General features: G+C 43.2%; 1 protein-coding gene and 1 long non-coding RNA gene across 8 annotated transcripts in view; one reads left to right on the plus strand and one right to left on the minus strand.

Moving 5' to 3' along the window:
• Positions 1 to 7,720, minus strand: part of LOC133384015 (uncharacterized) — a 76,149-nt gene extending 68,429 nt beyond the window's left edge. The window contains exon 1 of the long non-coding RNA XR_009762451.1: positions 7,158 to 7,720. This is a non-coding gene — a long non-coding RNA (uncharacterized LOC133384015). The remainder of the gene's footprint in view (positions 1 to 7,157) is intronic.
• AUH (AU RNA binding methylglutaconyl-CoA hydratase) overlaps positions 7,357 to 15,249 on the plus strand; it is a 69,741-nt gene continuing 61,848 nt past the window's right edge. For 2 of the 7 annotated variants that reach the window (XM_061625801.1, XM_061625820.1), the window contains exons 1-3: positions 7,359 to 7,671; positions 10,327 to 10,394; positions 10,477 to 10,564. In XM_061625801.1, the coding sequence (XP_061481785.1) occupies positions 7,422 to 7,671; positions 10,327 to 10,394; positions 10,477 to 10,564 (406 nt within the window). In that variant the 5' untranslated portion in view covers positions 7,359 to 7,421. Of the gene's footprint in view, positions 7,672 to 10,326; positions 10,395 to 10,476; positions 10,565 to 15,249 lie in introns of all 7 variants that reach the window. The other 5 variants (XM_061625831.1, XM_061625844.1, XR_009762450.1 and 2 more) reach the window with 4 other exon arrangements.

Raw genomic sequence — 15,249 nt, forward strand, 5'->3', positions numbered from 1 at the left:
AATCGCGGCCTCGTCCTCCTGGCCGCGTTCCTCGAAAAGGCTGGTTAGAACGAAAGGAGGGAAATCGCCTAAAGGGCCTATGGTCGATGTTCTTGACTGTGGCTAGAACCGGTTTATGGGCATCTTTTGGATCAACCAGAACTGCCTTTAGAGCTTCCTCGCCGAAGAGTAGAGATCCGGAGTAAGGGGCCTTGGACAGGTTCAATCTGGCCGCTGAATCAGCTTGCCAGTGGCGAAGCCAGAGGGTACGACGAGCGACTATTTGAGTCGTCATGGCTCGTGCCCCTAATTGGGTGGCATCCAAAGTGGCATCGGCCACAAAAGCTGCTGTCTTACGTAATTTCAATAGTGCTCTTTTGAAGGCGACAGGATCAGGGTTATCATCCTCTAGAAGGTCATCCAGCCACATCATAGATGCTCTGGAGAAGATGGAGGCTGAGGCGGAGGCACGCATGGCTAGGGCAGTGGCCTCGTGGTTCTTGCGGAGGGCGAAGTCTATTTGATGTTCAGTAGTATCTTTTAGGTGGGATTCCCCTTCCCTGGGCAAGATAGATCGTGAAACGAGGCGAGCGATCGGTTCATCTATGCCAGGGACCTCTAACTTGGTGGCGAAGTCTGGGGCTAGGGCGTAAAGTCTGTCAGCCATGTTCTTGAAGCGTCGAGCTTTGAGCGGGTGGGCCCATTCATCGGAAGCTAATTTGGCAATTGGGTCCGGCACCGGGATGTAGTGTTCAGTAGGTGCAGGGGATTTGAGGACCTTGGCCCCTTTGAGAGTTGGAGCGGACGAAGTTGAGGGCGCAGTCTGGAGACCAAGGGTATGAAGTACCCTACGGGCGAGCGGTTGGTAATCTGAGGTATTGAACAAGCGATATGATGTATCCTCCTCATGATCTGAATAGTTGCTCCAGTCGTCTCCTTCAACATGGTCAGTGAAAGTTAACTCCTCCGCATACGAGGCTTCGTCCGTACATCTGCCTCTGGCTACATCGAAGGGATCTGGCGAGCAGGAACGATGAGCAGCATGGAACGCGCGTTGGTCCATGTTGAGTGGGGGTATGGCAGGAACCTGTGGTAGTGACTGCATTTGTGTGAAATAAGCCAGCATGGCTTGGAGTTGGGAGAGGAAATCAGGAGACAGCTGCAGACCAGATGTGTGAGATGTATGTGCCTGGTGGGCTGTTGGAACAGATGTCTGAGGCGGTAAGCCAGAGGTAGGTTCGTTAGGCGAACCGTGAGGGGGAAAGCCAACAAACTCTTCCTCGTCAGAGGCAGTAGCAGGAGAATGGAAAATATCACTTATGTGTGTCTGTGCTGTGGTGGTTGTTGGCACAGAAACATAACGAGGACGCTTTGGTTTACTATGGCTGGAAAGATGTTTTGTCTTAGCCAGTGCTTTGGCATGTCTGGTCTTAGACGTGTTAGTATGTTGTGGCTTGGCTGATTGTGGCATGTCTGGCTGATCTGGCACCATGTGTGTTGATGGTGACATGCCTGGCTGTTCTGCCATCTTATATGAACCTGGGTGCAGTACACTGCCACGGAGGGGGCAGAATGTAAAGACCCGAACTGGCACAGCGTACTACCACGGAGGGGGTAGGATACACTGGCAGATGGCGAATGCACTGCCACAGAGGGGGCAGAATGCACAGAGGTATCCACGTTAATATAATATAGGCTGTTTTAGAGTTGGCACACTCAGATTAGTGCTGTGGGCTGGATTTTTGGCTTGTTCACGGCCCCATAGGGGGCAGGATATGTAATGTAAATCAGATTTAATACAAGTCAGCCACTGATATTAAAGCTCCAGCCTTGATAATGTAATCCAGCCACTAGGATTAAAGCTCCAGCCTTGATAATGTAATCCAGCCACTAGGATTAAAACTCCAGCCTTGATAATGTAATCCAGCCACTAGGATTAAAGCTCCAGCCTTGATAATGTAATCCAGCCACTAGGATTAAAACTCCAGCCTTGATAATGTAATCCAGCCACTAGGATTAAAGATCCAGCCTTGATAATACAATCCAGCCCACTAGGATTGGAGCTCCAGCCTTAATAATACAATTCAGCCACTATGATTACAGCCACAGTAAAAAAGTGTGTAAATCAGCCTTGTGTAAGTTTGTCAGCAGCACATACACACAAACATACAGATAGGTAGCCTGCAGGGGAGGTATCCGAAGCTAAATAGATGGTAACAAAAAAAGGCGGGAATTTTGAATTTCAAAAAATGGCGCCCGGAAAAAAAACGGGCGGGAAAAAACGATCAAAACGGGGCTGAGGGAGAAGGAGCAATGGCGGCCGTCGCAAGCGAACTGGGGGAAGGGCTGGCCAGCACGGACTCGCCGAAAGCCGCAGTAGCGGTTGGAAAAGAAACTCTGGAAGAGAAGGTAGAGGAACACACGGCAGCCGCCGCAGAGAGAGCCGCCGTTGCGGTCTGTAAAGCCCTTCGCAGTGGGATTTAAGCCACGTAGCGAGGGCGATCTGCGGTAAGGTAGTAACGGCGGGAGCCGCAGCTGCAAGCTCCCGCAGGGATCGGATCAGCCGCAGCCGCGGCAACGATCAGGGGGGGGGAGGAGAGGGATTCCCCTTCCCTCACAAGCGATCAAAAGCGATCTAAAAAAAAAAAGAAGAAGAAGAACCGCAGCCGCGGTCACTGAGGGAGGCCCCTGGCTACGGGGGGGGGAGGGGGCTTGAAACTGCAAAAATAAAGAGAGCCGCAGCCGCGGTCTCAGAGCACCCCAATCAAGGGAATAAAAGGAATTAAATAGCCCTGAGGAAAGGGGGAAGAGAGCCGCAGCCGCGGTCTCTGAGGGGATCCTCAGTAGGCTAGACACAAAAAACAGCAAAAAGGTTTTGAAGAGAAAAAGAGAAACAAATACGAGACTTAGCTAAATGCTACGTGAAATTCCAATCTTGTTCGTACGAAGGCAAGAATGAACTGGAGAGTGGGAGGGGCATGACGTCCCTAGTCTTGACTTCAAAAACATTCTTGCCTTCGCACGGTAGGTGGAACTATTTCCCGCAGTGATGGCCCACTTCCTATGGAAAATTTCATGGCTAGTATCAGAATGCTGCCTTCACCTGCTGGGGACCCTGGCAGCTTGAGTGAAGTGTACATTGTCTTCTCTCAGGCCACTTAAGTGTTGGGGTGCAATGTTTATGGGGAGGTCAATTTGGCATCCACATTATTGCTTTCCATAGAAGCAGAAGGTAGCCACTGATTTCTGTTCTGGCTTATCCCCCAATTTACCTCTTCAATCATCCACACTCAAGAGACAGTTGGCATCATTATCATAATGTCTGGATAATAGCTATGAACACAATGGGGTAGGGCTGTTAAAACTGTTCACCTTGCACTTCTGAATTTACCTCTTCATTTTGTAAGTGTTGCTAGAAGAAGCACTGTCCTTCCTTTAAAATGTGGAAGCCTTGCCCAAGTAAGGAGGATAAAAAGAATACAAACTCAAGCAAAAGAAACATAAATTGAGATGACAGGAAGATAAATGAAAAAAACATTGAGAAGCATATTGCTAAAAACATTAAAACCAGTTCTTTAAATACATCAGAAACTTGTAAATAGTAAGGCCAGTGCACTGGATATCACTACCAGCCCTGCAAAAAACAAAACAAAACCCCCACATAACCCACAAAGAGTAAAAAGGGAAACTGCAGAGAAGCTGAACAAATTGTTTGTATATATCAGGTTTTGCTGTGGACAGACTTCCATGATTTCTATTCTAAAAGGGAAATTAAGTTCTAGGGCTAATTAACAAATTAAAAATTAGTAAGTTCCTGGGTCTGGAAGGCATACACTCAACAGTTCTTAAAGAACTCAAATGTGGAATTGTTATTTTAGCAAATATACAACATCTCACTAAACTTAGCCTTCTAACAAGCATATTAGAACACTGCCAAAAACATTTTTTTTAAAAAAAGGGATCCACAGGGGGACCAGAATATGTACTGGGAATTGTGCTGTTTAATTTATTAATTATGAAGTCCGGGATAAGTAACAAGGCAGCCATGTTGGCAAATGACACCAAATTATTCAGGATGGTGAATTCAAACAGTCTGTGAGGAGCTGCAAAAGGATCTGTCCACCCTAGGCAAATGGGCAACAAAACAGAAAATAAAGTTAAATGTAAGCAAATGTGATGTGATACACTTTGGGACAAACAAATAAAATAAAAATCTCAGCACATACACTTGATGGGGTCTGAGCTAACCTAGAAAAAGGATATTTAGATTGTGGTGGATTGCTAAATGAAATTTCATCTCTGTGCAGTGGTGAGGAAAAAGCTAAATTTCATGTGGGTGATTATTAGAAAAGGAACTGAAAATAAGAATTGCTGGTATTGTATTGCCTTAACATATGGTGCAGTTGCATTTGGAATACTGTGTACAGTTCTGATTGCTGTGTTTCAGAAATAATATCACAGAGCTAGGATAAATTCAGAAAAGGTGTTTAATCGTGGCTGCTCTCCCCAGGGATATCTGGCACATCTGGCATAACTACTGACTGTTTAGGTGCCAGGTAAAAATTATTTTTATTCACCAAGGCCTTGGGGGTTTAGGGTTGGGGTTGTTTGTTTTTAGTCACGTGGAGAATGTAGGGTTTTATTTTTATGTAGTTTAAGTCTTTTAGGATGTTCTTATTCTTGCTTTTATATTTGTTTTTAATGTAAGTCCCAATAGCTTTAAAAGAAGGCTAGGTAACTTCATGGAGGACAGATCTATCAACTGCTAATGGCTACGTAAGTTAATAAGATGAATGTACCTCTGAATTCTAGTTCCTGGGGGATATATTGTGGATTAAATTTGTTATCTTCATGCCCTGGTTTATTAAAACTAGCCAGAGTGGGACAACTGAATGGGTCACAGGTGTGGTAAACTCATCTGTGCATGATGGTGTGTTGCCCGCTGCCCTTAAAGAGGTGGTGCTGTGTCCACTTCATAAAAAGCCCACTCTGGACCCAATGGAGTATAACAATTATAGACCAGTCACCAACACCCTTGGCTTGGCAAAGGTGTGAAGGTGGTTGTAGTGCAACTGCAGGTATTCCTGGATGAGACCGATTATCTAGATCCATTACAATTTGGATTCAGACTTTTTTGGAACAGTATCAGCCTTGGTCGCCCTGATGGATGACTTTAATTGTGAGAAACGGGGAGTGTGACCTTTTTACTTCTGCTCAATTTGTTAACTGCCTTTGATACTATTTACCATGGCATCCTCCTGGACCGACTCAGTGGAATGGGTATTGGAGGCGCTGTATTTCTGTGGTTCCACTCTTACATTCAGGGCAGCATCCAGAGAGTAGCACTGTTCCTCAGCCCCCTTGCACTTGTGCTATGGGGTTCTGTAGAGTACTATTCTCTCCCCAGTGCTATTTAACATCCAAAACTCCTAATAACTGCTCCCAATGGCTTCAGAAGCTGTTGAGAGCAGACATTAGGAGTTTGGGAGCAAGGTGTCATCACTATGCTGATGACACACAGTTCTATTTCTCCGTAACATCTTAAACAGGAGAGGCTGTGAATGCTCTGGTTCAGTGTCTGAATGCTGTAGTGAACTGGATGAGGGTCCATAAACTGTGCTTGAATCCTGGGAAGACGGGGGCTCTTTGAGTAGGTGGTTCCCACGCCCGGGAGATGAGCAAGTTACCTGTTCTGCATGGGATAGCACTTCCTCTGAAGCAGCAGGTCTGTAGCTTAGGGGTACTCCTGGATTCATATTTGTCACCAGAGGGTGAGTATCTCTTTAGCTAGGAGTGCCTTTTACCAGCTATCTGGTTTGTTAGCTACAGCAGTTCCTGGACAGGGATAGCCTGACCACTGTAGTTCATGTGTTGGTAACCTTGAGGATGGATTACTGCAATGTACTCTATGTGGGGCTGCTCTTGGCCCTGGTTCAGAAGCTTCACCTAGTGCAAAAATGCAGTGGCCAGACTGCTGATAGGGGCAACAACATGTGACACCACTCTTAAACATCTGTACTGGGTACATCCACTACCAAGCCTGGTTCAAGGTCCTTGTCTTAATTTACAAAGCCCTGAACAACTTAGGCTCAGGGTATCTTAGGGACCACCTGAATTCTTACATCCCACTTCGATCACTGAGATCATCTGCAGAAATGGCACTGGTTGTCCTCCAAGATGGCAAGGCTCATTTAACATCAACACAAAATCAAGTCTTCAGTGTTATTGGCCCAGTTCTCTGGAATGCTCTGACAAGAGTTTCAGCAGGTGCCTTCTGTTTTAACCTTTAAGCACCTGCTGAAAATCTTTCTGTTCCACTAGCCTTATGGAGGCAATTAAGGTGTCTTTTTGCAATAGCTGACCTTTGTTTTAACCGTTTTTTAAAATGGTTTTTGCTGTATGTTTTTAGTTGTTTGAAACAGCTTTGATGTTTTGTTTAAAATGAAATACCGGAATACAAATATGCTTAGAAATAAACAAGAGAGAGACATAAGAACATAAGAAGAGCCTGCTGGATCAGGCCAGTGGCCCATCTAGTCCAGCATCCTGTTCTCACAGTGGCCAACCAGGTGCCTGGGGGAAGCCCGCAAGCAGGACCCGAGTGCAAGAACACTCTCCCCTCCTGAGGCTTCCGGCAACTGGTTTTCAGAAGCATGCTGCCTCTGACTAGCAGAGCACAGCCATCATGGCTAGTAGCCATTGATAGCCCTGTGCTCCATTAATTTGTCTAATCTTCTTTTAAAGCCATCCAAGCTGGTAGCCATTACTGCATCTTGTGGGAGCAAATTCCATAGTTTAACTATGCGCTGAGTAAACAAAGCAAATCCCCAAAACATCTGTGGTATGGAAAGCTATAGGTTTTCCACAGGAAGTTACAGGGTCGGAAATGAAGAGGTATGACCATCCCAAAACCTTTGCAAGTGCAAACAGTATTGAAAATGGGATTGTCTGCGCACCCCCGATAGCATCATGAATACGTAACAGAAAGTACGTCTGGAGAGACCCTTACTTTGTTGCAATTGGGTAGGCTGGCACTGTCAGAGCCTTCTTAGGTTTTCATCTAATCCCGGACTTTTGGACATTCCTTGCTCCCTTAATAAGGACAGAACGCGACAGAGGACATCTCAGGAAAGCCCCAAGCCTCGCTACGCGCAGAACGAATTAACTTATGTTCTTACCTGCCTATGATATAGCGCGAGCGTATGGGGAAGGGGAGACGCTGTCAGTTGGGTCGCTCTATTGGGGCGGGGGCGATGAAAGGAGATTTGACTTCGCGCGTTTAGGGATCACATGCTGTCCTAGCTGACTGGACCCGCGCCCCAGTTGCACGCGGGGGCGATCACGTGGTTCAGTGTTAGCGGGAAGAGGCGGAGAAAGCGGTGGATTCTGATGGGAAAGGGAGGGGGGCTGCTTGGCTTGGCGCGGGCTTGTAAACAGGCAACATGGCGGCGACAGTAGCAATGACGTCGGCTCTCAGCCTAGTTCAGCGTCGAGGGGGTTTGGCTGCGGTGGCAACTACTGGCACCTCCGTTTCCTCTTCTTTCTCTTCCTGGTTTCTGGACTGCTTGAGCCTGAGGGGTTTGGCGCCCGAGCGTTGCTCGGCCTTGTCCTCATCCACGAGAGGTTACAGTTCTGAGGTGAAAGCGGGGGAGGAGGAGCTACGGGTACGGTACTTGGATGACGAGCATAAAGGTAACGACAGCAGCAGCAGGAGTAGAGGGGGTTTAGTTTACTTCCCAACGGTACTTGCCCTAACTGTCATAGAATCATTACCCTTCGGGAGCGAAGAAGAGACATTTGCACCTCCTCCCCCGCCGTTATGGGGGAGGTGCGTCGCCCCATTGGGCCCCGATGCGGAGTCCCCGCGACATGACGCACCAACTCTCTTGTCAAATTAACTGTCAGTTTCCAAAGAAATTATGTCGTTGGGCAGGGGTCCTTTAAATGAGTGGGGCTGGTTGAAGTGCTGACATGCGCGCGCCGTTTATCTCCACTGCTCATGCGTAGTCCCGTTTTCCTAAGGAGTTCTGAAAATGAAATGACTGCCTTGAAGTCGATCCCGACTTATGGCGACTCTATGAATAGGGTTTTCATGGTAAGCAGTATCATTGCCTTCCTCTGAGACTGAGAGGCAGTAACTGGCCCAAGGTCACCCAGTGAGCTTCATGGCTATGTGGGGATTTGAATCCTGGTCTCCCAGAACAGCACTCTAATCACTACGCCACAAGTTCTAGTGAGTGCTAAATTTGGAGCGGCTTTTTTTTTAAGGCTTTCACTTTCTTGGTCTTTGGTTCGGACCCGGGGCGATATGAATTCAGGATGCTACTTGAAACTTATTTGAATGTGATATCATTTGATAACATTAGATTCTCATTTGGGCTGCTACTGATTTTAGACCATCCTAGTTCTAGAGAATGCAACAGTTGTTTATGCATTTCACGTGTGAAAGTTGTAATCTGTTCCACACTTGCTTGGGAGTAAGAAGCCAGTGGGATTTACTTCTCCGTAAATGTACATAGGCTTTTGCTTGTGAAGCCAATCTTCAGTGCATTACTTAAATCTGAAAGCTTGATCTGATTGCTCTAATGTGTGTAGAACGCTACCTAACACTTTGCCAGAGCCAATGTGGTATAGTGGCTAGATTGTTGAATGAGAATCTGGATTCAGATCTGTGACTGCCCTTGAAGATCACTCTGTGGCTTTGAGCTCATCAGTATCTCCAAGCCTAATCTTACCTCACAGGGCCGTTGAGAGGATACACAACTGTGTATGCTGCCTTGAGCATAGGGACAAAAGGAATGAAATTTAGTAATAACTTCAGTCAGTGAGAATTGTGATTTCCTAGAGATATTATTTGAACATGCCACAACATGCTTTTAGTTCTCTTTGTATGGCATAATGTACTCTCTTGGTTCACTTAAATACTTCTATTGCTCCAGGGGCTGAGGCAGTTCAGGGTTCTGGACTCATGCCATGGTTAAACGGTCTTATGGCTTTGACTTTCCTCTTAAGGGCTTGACCATATGAAACATTTTTGTTCTCCTGAAAAGAGATGGGGGAGGGCAAGGATAGCAGCCACAACATAATGGAGAGGGAAGTTTAAATTCTGATGCAAATTGTCCCCAGCTGGTATTAGCCACAGAGAGGAAAATGGATATTGTAGACACAGTATTACTTGAGTGGTTGGTTGATTCAGAAGTGTGTGGAAGTTTTGATTCCTGTTCTGTGGGATAGTATTTTTCTGTATTTATATGAAATAAAAGGGCTCACACTATGCATATATAAGCACAAATATAACTGATGCCATCAAGCTCTCCACGTAAAAAGTAGTGATAAAGTTTATAACCTTTTCCCTTAGGAAATCCCCCAGGGTTATTGGGAAGGTATCCCTTATAATCTTCTATGACTAAAAGTCCACATACTGAACTTTTTTTTATATGTCTGAATAGATTTATTATGCATTTTTAGATTCATTGCCTAGTAGCTGGGCTAGTAAGTCTTCAACACACCCATAAGTATTTAATCCAGAAAAGCCACAGAAATGGGTTAGGGGAGGAAGGGAGAAAGGGAAATCAATAGTCGAATCCCATCCACTAACAGTGCAATGAGACTGACTCTCTGGTAAGTGTGCTTAGGCTTGCAATCTAACTTTACTCGCCTAACCACTTACCCCCAAGAGTTCTCCACTTTACAATCCAAACTAACCATTTCTCCTTTAAGTTTGTCTGATGTTACTGTATCTTTAAAAATAGTAATTTTCTTTGATTGGGCAAGTTACTTGATGCAAAAGTATTTCTTCATTTAAGAATGGAAAAATGTTTTACTTATGGTCAGTGTGTAGCGCTATAGCGTTGGTTTAATGTTGTCTCCTCTACAATTAGTATAAGTGGTTTTGTCATAGTGTTAAAAAGTAGATAGTTAAATTATTTTCAAAACCATCAAAAAGAATCACATGAGGAACATTCAAACATTTTTGTGAACTAATTTCCAATTATTGCATATTCTGATTTTATTCTAGTAATAATGGGTTATATCCAACAAAGTCATACTTGGAGTAGACCTATTGAAATAAATAGATTTGTTACTTAATACATTTATTTCTGTCAGTCTACTCAGATTATGACTAATGTTGGATATTGCCCAATGTGTACTAATTAGTTAAGCAGTTACTAATATAGGTCTAGATTAACTATGAAGTTACTCATGTTACATGCCAAGTAACAGTTATTCATACTAACTAGGCTGCTTTTTTATCAATAGATATTATAGGTACTGTTTTTAAAATGTGGGATTAAACCTTTATATATGACAACTGATTTCTATTATTTTTTCCCCTCTTGCGTATAGGAATTGTAGTACTCGGAATAAACAGAGCACATGCAAAAAATGCACTTAATAAAAACCTTGTAAAAATGGTAAGTGAATGAATATTTAGTCTTCTGTGAACAAGAAGTGTTGAAAATAAGTGTTGATAACTTGCACACATTTTTTCTATAGATGTCAAAAGTTATGGAAGCTTTGAAAACTGACAAAAGAGTACGGACGGTTATATTCCGAAGTGAAGTTCCTGGGGTATTTTGTGCTGGTATGCAAATTTAATTTTATTATGCATTTGGAAATCCATAATTAAACTCAGTAGAAACTACTGAGAATCCAAAAATTATTTTAGCAAATTCAGCCTTTTTTTATGATTTCTGTACTTACATAATACCTGCTGTACTCTTTAGAAAAATAACTTGCTATAATTTGCAATCAGTCACACAGAACATCTTAGAAATATTGTTTTTTGGGGGAGGAGGGGTGCATTTCTAAAACAACCTGTTGTATAGTCAAGCATATGTTTGGCAATGTGTTGAGAGGACCCATGACTTGGTCTGCTGTGATTCTAATCAACCTCTCTATTGCTAATACTAAATAAACTACATTTTCAAGTTTGGTCCCGCTAAGTTTATTATTTATGAACTGAACATACAGTTATTAAAGATCAGTAGCATTGATAAATCTTGAAAATTCATCACAGTACCTGACATCAAGCATTCAAGGCCAATACACATGCCCTTGAATATTGTTTCTATCTTCAATGTAGTCACTTATAAGAGAGAATATTTATGGTTGTTTATTTATTTATTTATTTATTTATTTAATTAAGCTTATATACCGCCCGACTAGCAACAGCTCTCTGGGCGGTGAACATTAAAAATACAATAAAAATACCGATAAATCAGTTGAATTTTCCAGTGGCAAAGTATTATGAACTGCAAACATGCTTACATCCTATCTCCAGGATCATTTTCAGAGCATAGCATTGGGTGACTGTCCTTCATCCCCCTGGCAGTTGTTCCCCAGGGTACTATCTTGTTTCCCATCTATATGTAGCTCTTGGGAGCAGTCATCATGAGATTTGGGGTGAGGTTTCAGCAGTACGCTGACGATACCTATCTCTATTTCTCTATAACATCTGAATCAAGCCCTGGACTCGGTGGTGGACTGGATGAGGGCCAATAAACTGAGTCCGAATCCTAGCACAATGGAAGTGCTGTGGGTTGATGGTTCCTGAGTTCAGATAATTGGTCAGCTGCATGCTTTGGATGGGGTCATATTCCCTCTGAAAGAGCAGATTCATAATCTGGGGGTGCTCCTGGATCCATCTTTGTCTCTAGTGGCCCAGGTGATCTCAGTGGCTAGGAGTGCCTTTTACCAGCTTCGGCTGGTAAGACAGCTGCGGTCGTTTCTGGACTGGGATAGCCTGACCACTGTTGTCTATGCACTTGTAACATCCAGGCGCTTTACGTGGAGCTGCCGTTGAGGTTGGTCTGGAAGCTGCAGCTAGTGCAAAATGCGACGGTGCGACTGCTCACTAGGGCAGGGTGTCTCCAACATGTCACCCTGCTGCTGAATCTGGCTACCTATTAGCTACTGGGTTAAGTTCAAGGTGCTGGTGTGGTGTACAAAGACCTATACAGCTTGGGACCAGGATACCTGAAAGACCGTCTTACCCCTTATGTACCCAGTCGATCACTATGCTCTGCAAGTGAAGGCCTTGTCTTATCAGGAGGCTTGCTCCACACAACATAGGAAGCAGACCTTTTGTGTAGTGGCACCTACCTTTTGTGTAGTGGCACCTACCCTTTGGAATTCCCTCCCCTTAAATATTAGACAGGCGCCAGCTCTGTTATCTTTTTGGCACCTGCTGAAGACCTTCCTCTTTCAACAAGCCTTTTAAGTTGAGACCTTATCCCGATCTGTGTCTGTGTTGAAATTGCTTTTTAATATGTTTGTAAGCTTTTTTTAAAAAAAACAATGTTTTTAATCTTTTTTCTTTTTTAAGATGGCTTCAAAGCTTTTTAAAAAAAAGTTTTTAAAGATGTTTTGTTGTAATGCATTTTAAAGTCTGTTTTTATGATGTGTTAAAGTGTTTTCAGTGCTTTTGTTTGCCGCACTGGGCTCCTGCTGGGAGGAAGGGCGGGATATAAATTAAATAATACATAAAATAAATAATAAATTGTAGGTGAATGGCAAATTACAAAGCTGGCAATTTAAAATAAGTATATATCTACTGTGGTAGCAGTAGCCATGAAAACATCCTTCTTTTGTCAGCAAAGAGTTGTCAAGTTAGGTGGGAGATGAATGGTCTGGAAATTTATTAGTTATGGTTCCCTGTGATTTTGCTGAACATGTCTGGAAACTGAGAAAACTGGCAATTCATCAGAGCCTATCCTTGTGGCCCTGGTTGGTTAAGTATCTTAGCTAGGAATATAATAAAGCAATCTGGTGGTGATGATAGGATTCTGTAAGAGTGGAACAGCCACTTTCTAAACCTTGCCACTTTTGCCAGGTAGGATAAAAGGGGTTTTTTCCAGTTCTCCTGTTGTCTCTTTTTTTGTTTATGCCTTCTATTGACACCAGTGGGAGAGAATATAACTATGCCAGCTCCAAGATTGCCATGGTTGGTTGCCCTTTAGTGAGGTGTATGTCAGGGGACCAAGGGTACTGTGGATCCAAGGCTTTCCCCAATCCACCCCGATAGGCCTCTTTTCCCCCCCACCACTTCTGAAGCACTGCCAGGAGACTAGTGATGGTAGAAGAGCTTTCCTCTGTCATATCCTATAGCCTCTTGGCCCTTCTCCCAGGAAGCATACAACTGCTCCTTAAAGTAGTTAAATAATTGCCCTCCACTTTTGTTGCTCTTGATCAGAGATAGAAATATCATAATTAGCTATTTACCTAACTACTGTGGAGTGGATCCCCTTATATGGAGCATTTAAAATGTGAGTAATTGCTTATGGGTCTTTCCTCTGGTATTCTGTAATCTCCATAAGACAACATAATGTAGCATTTTGGTGGCATGGAGGTAAATGTATATCAAGACTTGCATCTTTTCATATCACTTTCATATAATTAAAATTCTTCCATCGTGGTGTACACTCAGTTTCAGGTCATAGGAGGGGGCCTAATTTGAGCTAGTTAATTGAAGCCTAATCTAGCTGAAACTGAAGTAATGATGATTGGTAAGATAAGGAATGTATTGAGTTTTGTTGCTTGGGTGAAAGGGGCATACGGAGTCGGTTGGCTATGTTATGAGTAGGTAGCTTATTTTATATTTTGTATTTGTTTTAGAAAATAATATCCAGTGTAGGATCCTTTATATTCAAGCTCTGACACATGGGTTTATTTTTATTTTTTTCACTTGTTAAACATGCTTTTTATGTTCTCTTGGCAGAAGAAAAGCATACTTAGTACATCACTAGATTTTTGTCATCTCTTGTTTTTAATATATGTCTTAGCTATTTCTGTAATATGAGTGGGTTGATTATATGAAACATTTGAGTCACATTTAATTATGCATACACGTGCATTTGGTCTGCAGAGCATAATGCTTTTCCTCCCTTTATGTGGACAAGTGGTTTGTTTTTAGACTAGTTAAAAATACTTCAGTAGCTGGCATTCATTTTAGTAAGTTTTTTCTCATTATAGATACAGAAGTCTGTAATCACTGTTATGGAGTACACTTCCTGGGGGAAAACTTTAAAAATAAATTTGAAACAAAATCTGTTTGTTTTTTGATAAATTGTGCAACTTTGACTTTTATACTTTAGGAAGGTATTGCTCTTTTTCATTTATATTTTACATTAAAAAAAATTATGTTGCTCACAAATGTACTTCTCACACCACCACAATGCAGGGAACTCTGTCGTAAAGGGTTGTTTTTCCAGGGTTATCTTGAATCTACATGAAGAGCTACATCCACCTGGTAACCATCTTGATTCATTTACTGATGACTCATTTTCCCCCTCCATGGTAGCCCATGACTCATAGAAATTAAAAGGAATCTTTTAGCCCAAGGATCAAGAATTTGCGGCTTTCCAGATGTTGTACCATACCTGAGATTGTCTATGTGAGCTAGTGCTGATATGAGTTTGGAGTCTGATAGTCACTGGAGGGCCAAGGTTTCCCCTCTCTGTTTCAGCCGATCATATTGCTTCTTCACAGCTGGCTTTACAAAAGAGGAGAAATTGAGATGAACATATCTGTATGTTTTCTGGAAGTCTGCTTCTCCCTTGTTATGGCAAGTAGTGTGTTAGTGTTGAGATCTTAAGCCAACCAAAAGGATTATAGCAATGGAAAGAAGTGTGGAGGTTACCTTCTCACTTGTACTTGTCAAGTGCCACTCTGGAACTGGTATGGTTTTATATCCCATATTGTTGGGATATATATGTACATGCATGCCTGCATGCGCACACTTAGGCCTTCTTTACATTGTTGTGGTGTGTGTGTGTGCGCACACTTAGGCCTTCTCTGTATTTAGTCTGTATCTCCTTTTCCTGATGCAGTGCTGAGGAGTTTCCTGATCTTGGTTGCAAACTTTGTCTGTTGATGCTAATCATAGTGTTAATGCAGGTGTAACACTACATTTTTATTAGATCCCAAAAAGGAAGGGAAGAGTGAATTTGCTTGTGAGAGTGATGTGAATGGGGGAAGGAGACCTCGGGATGCTTTCAATGTCCTAGCCATGTTTAGGGGATTTGGGTGGTTACATAGAATCATAGAATAGTAGAGTTGGAAGGGGCCAATAAGGCGATCGAGTCCAACCCCCTGCTCAATGCAGGAATCCAAATCAAAGCATTCCCAACAGATGGCTGTCCAGCTGCCTCTTGAATGCCTCCAGTGTTGGAGAGCCCACTACCTCTCTAGGGAATTGGTTCCATTGTCGTATGGCTCTAACAGTTAGGAAGTTTTTCCTGATATTCAGTTGAAATCTGGCTTCCTGCA

Source organism: Rhineura floridana, chromosome 1 (assembly GCF_030035675.1).
Source record: "Rhineura floridana isolate rRhiFlo1 chromosome 1, rRhiFlo1.hap2, whole genome shotgun sequence".
NCBI lineage: Eukaryota > Metazoa > Chordata > Lepidosauria > Squamata > Rhineuridae > Rhineura > Rhineura floridana.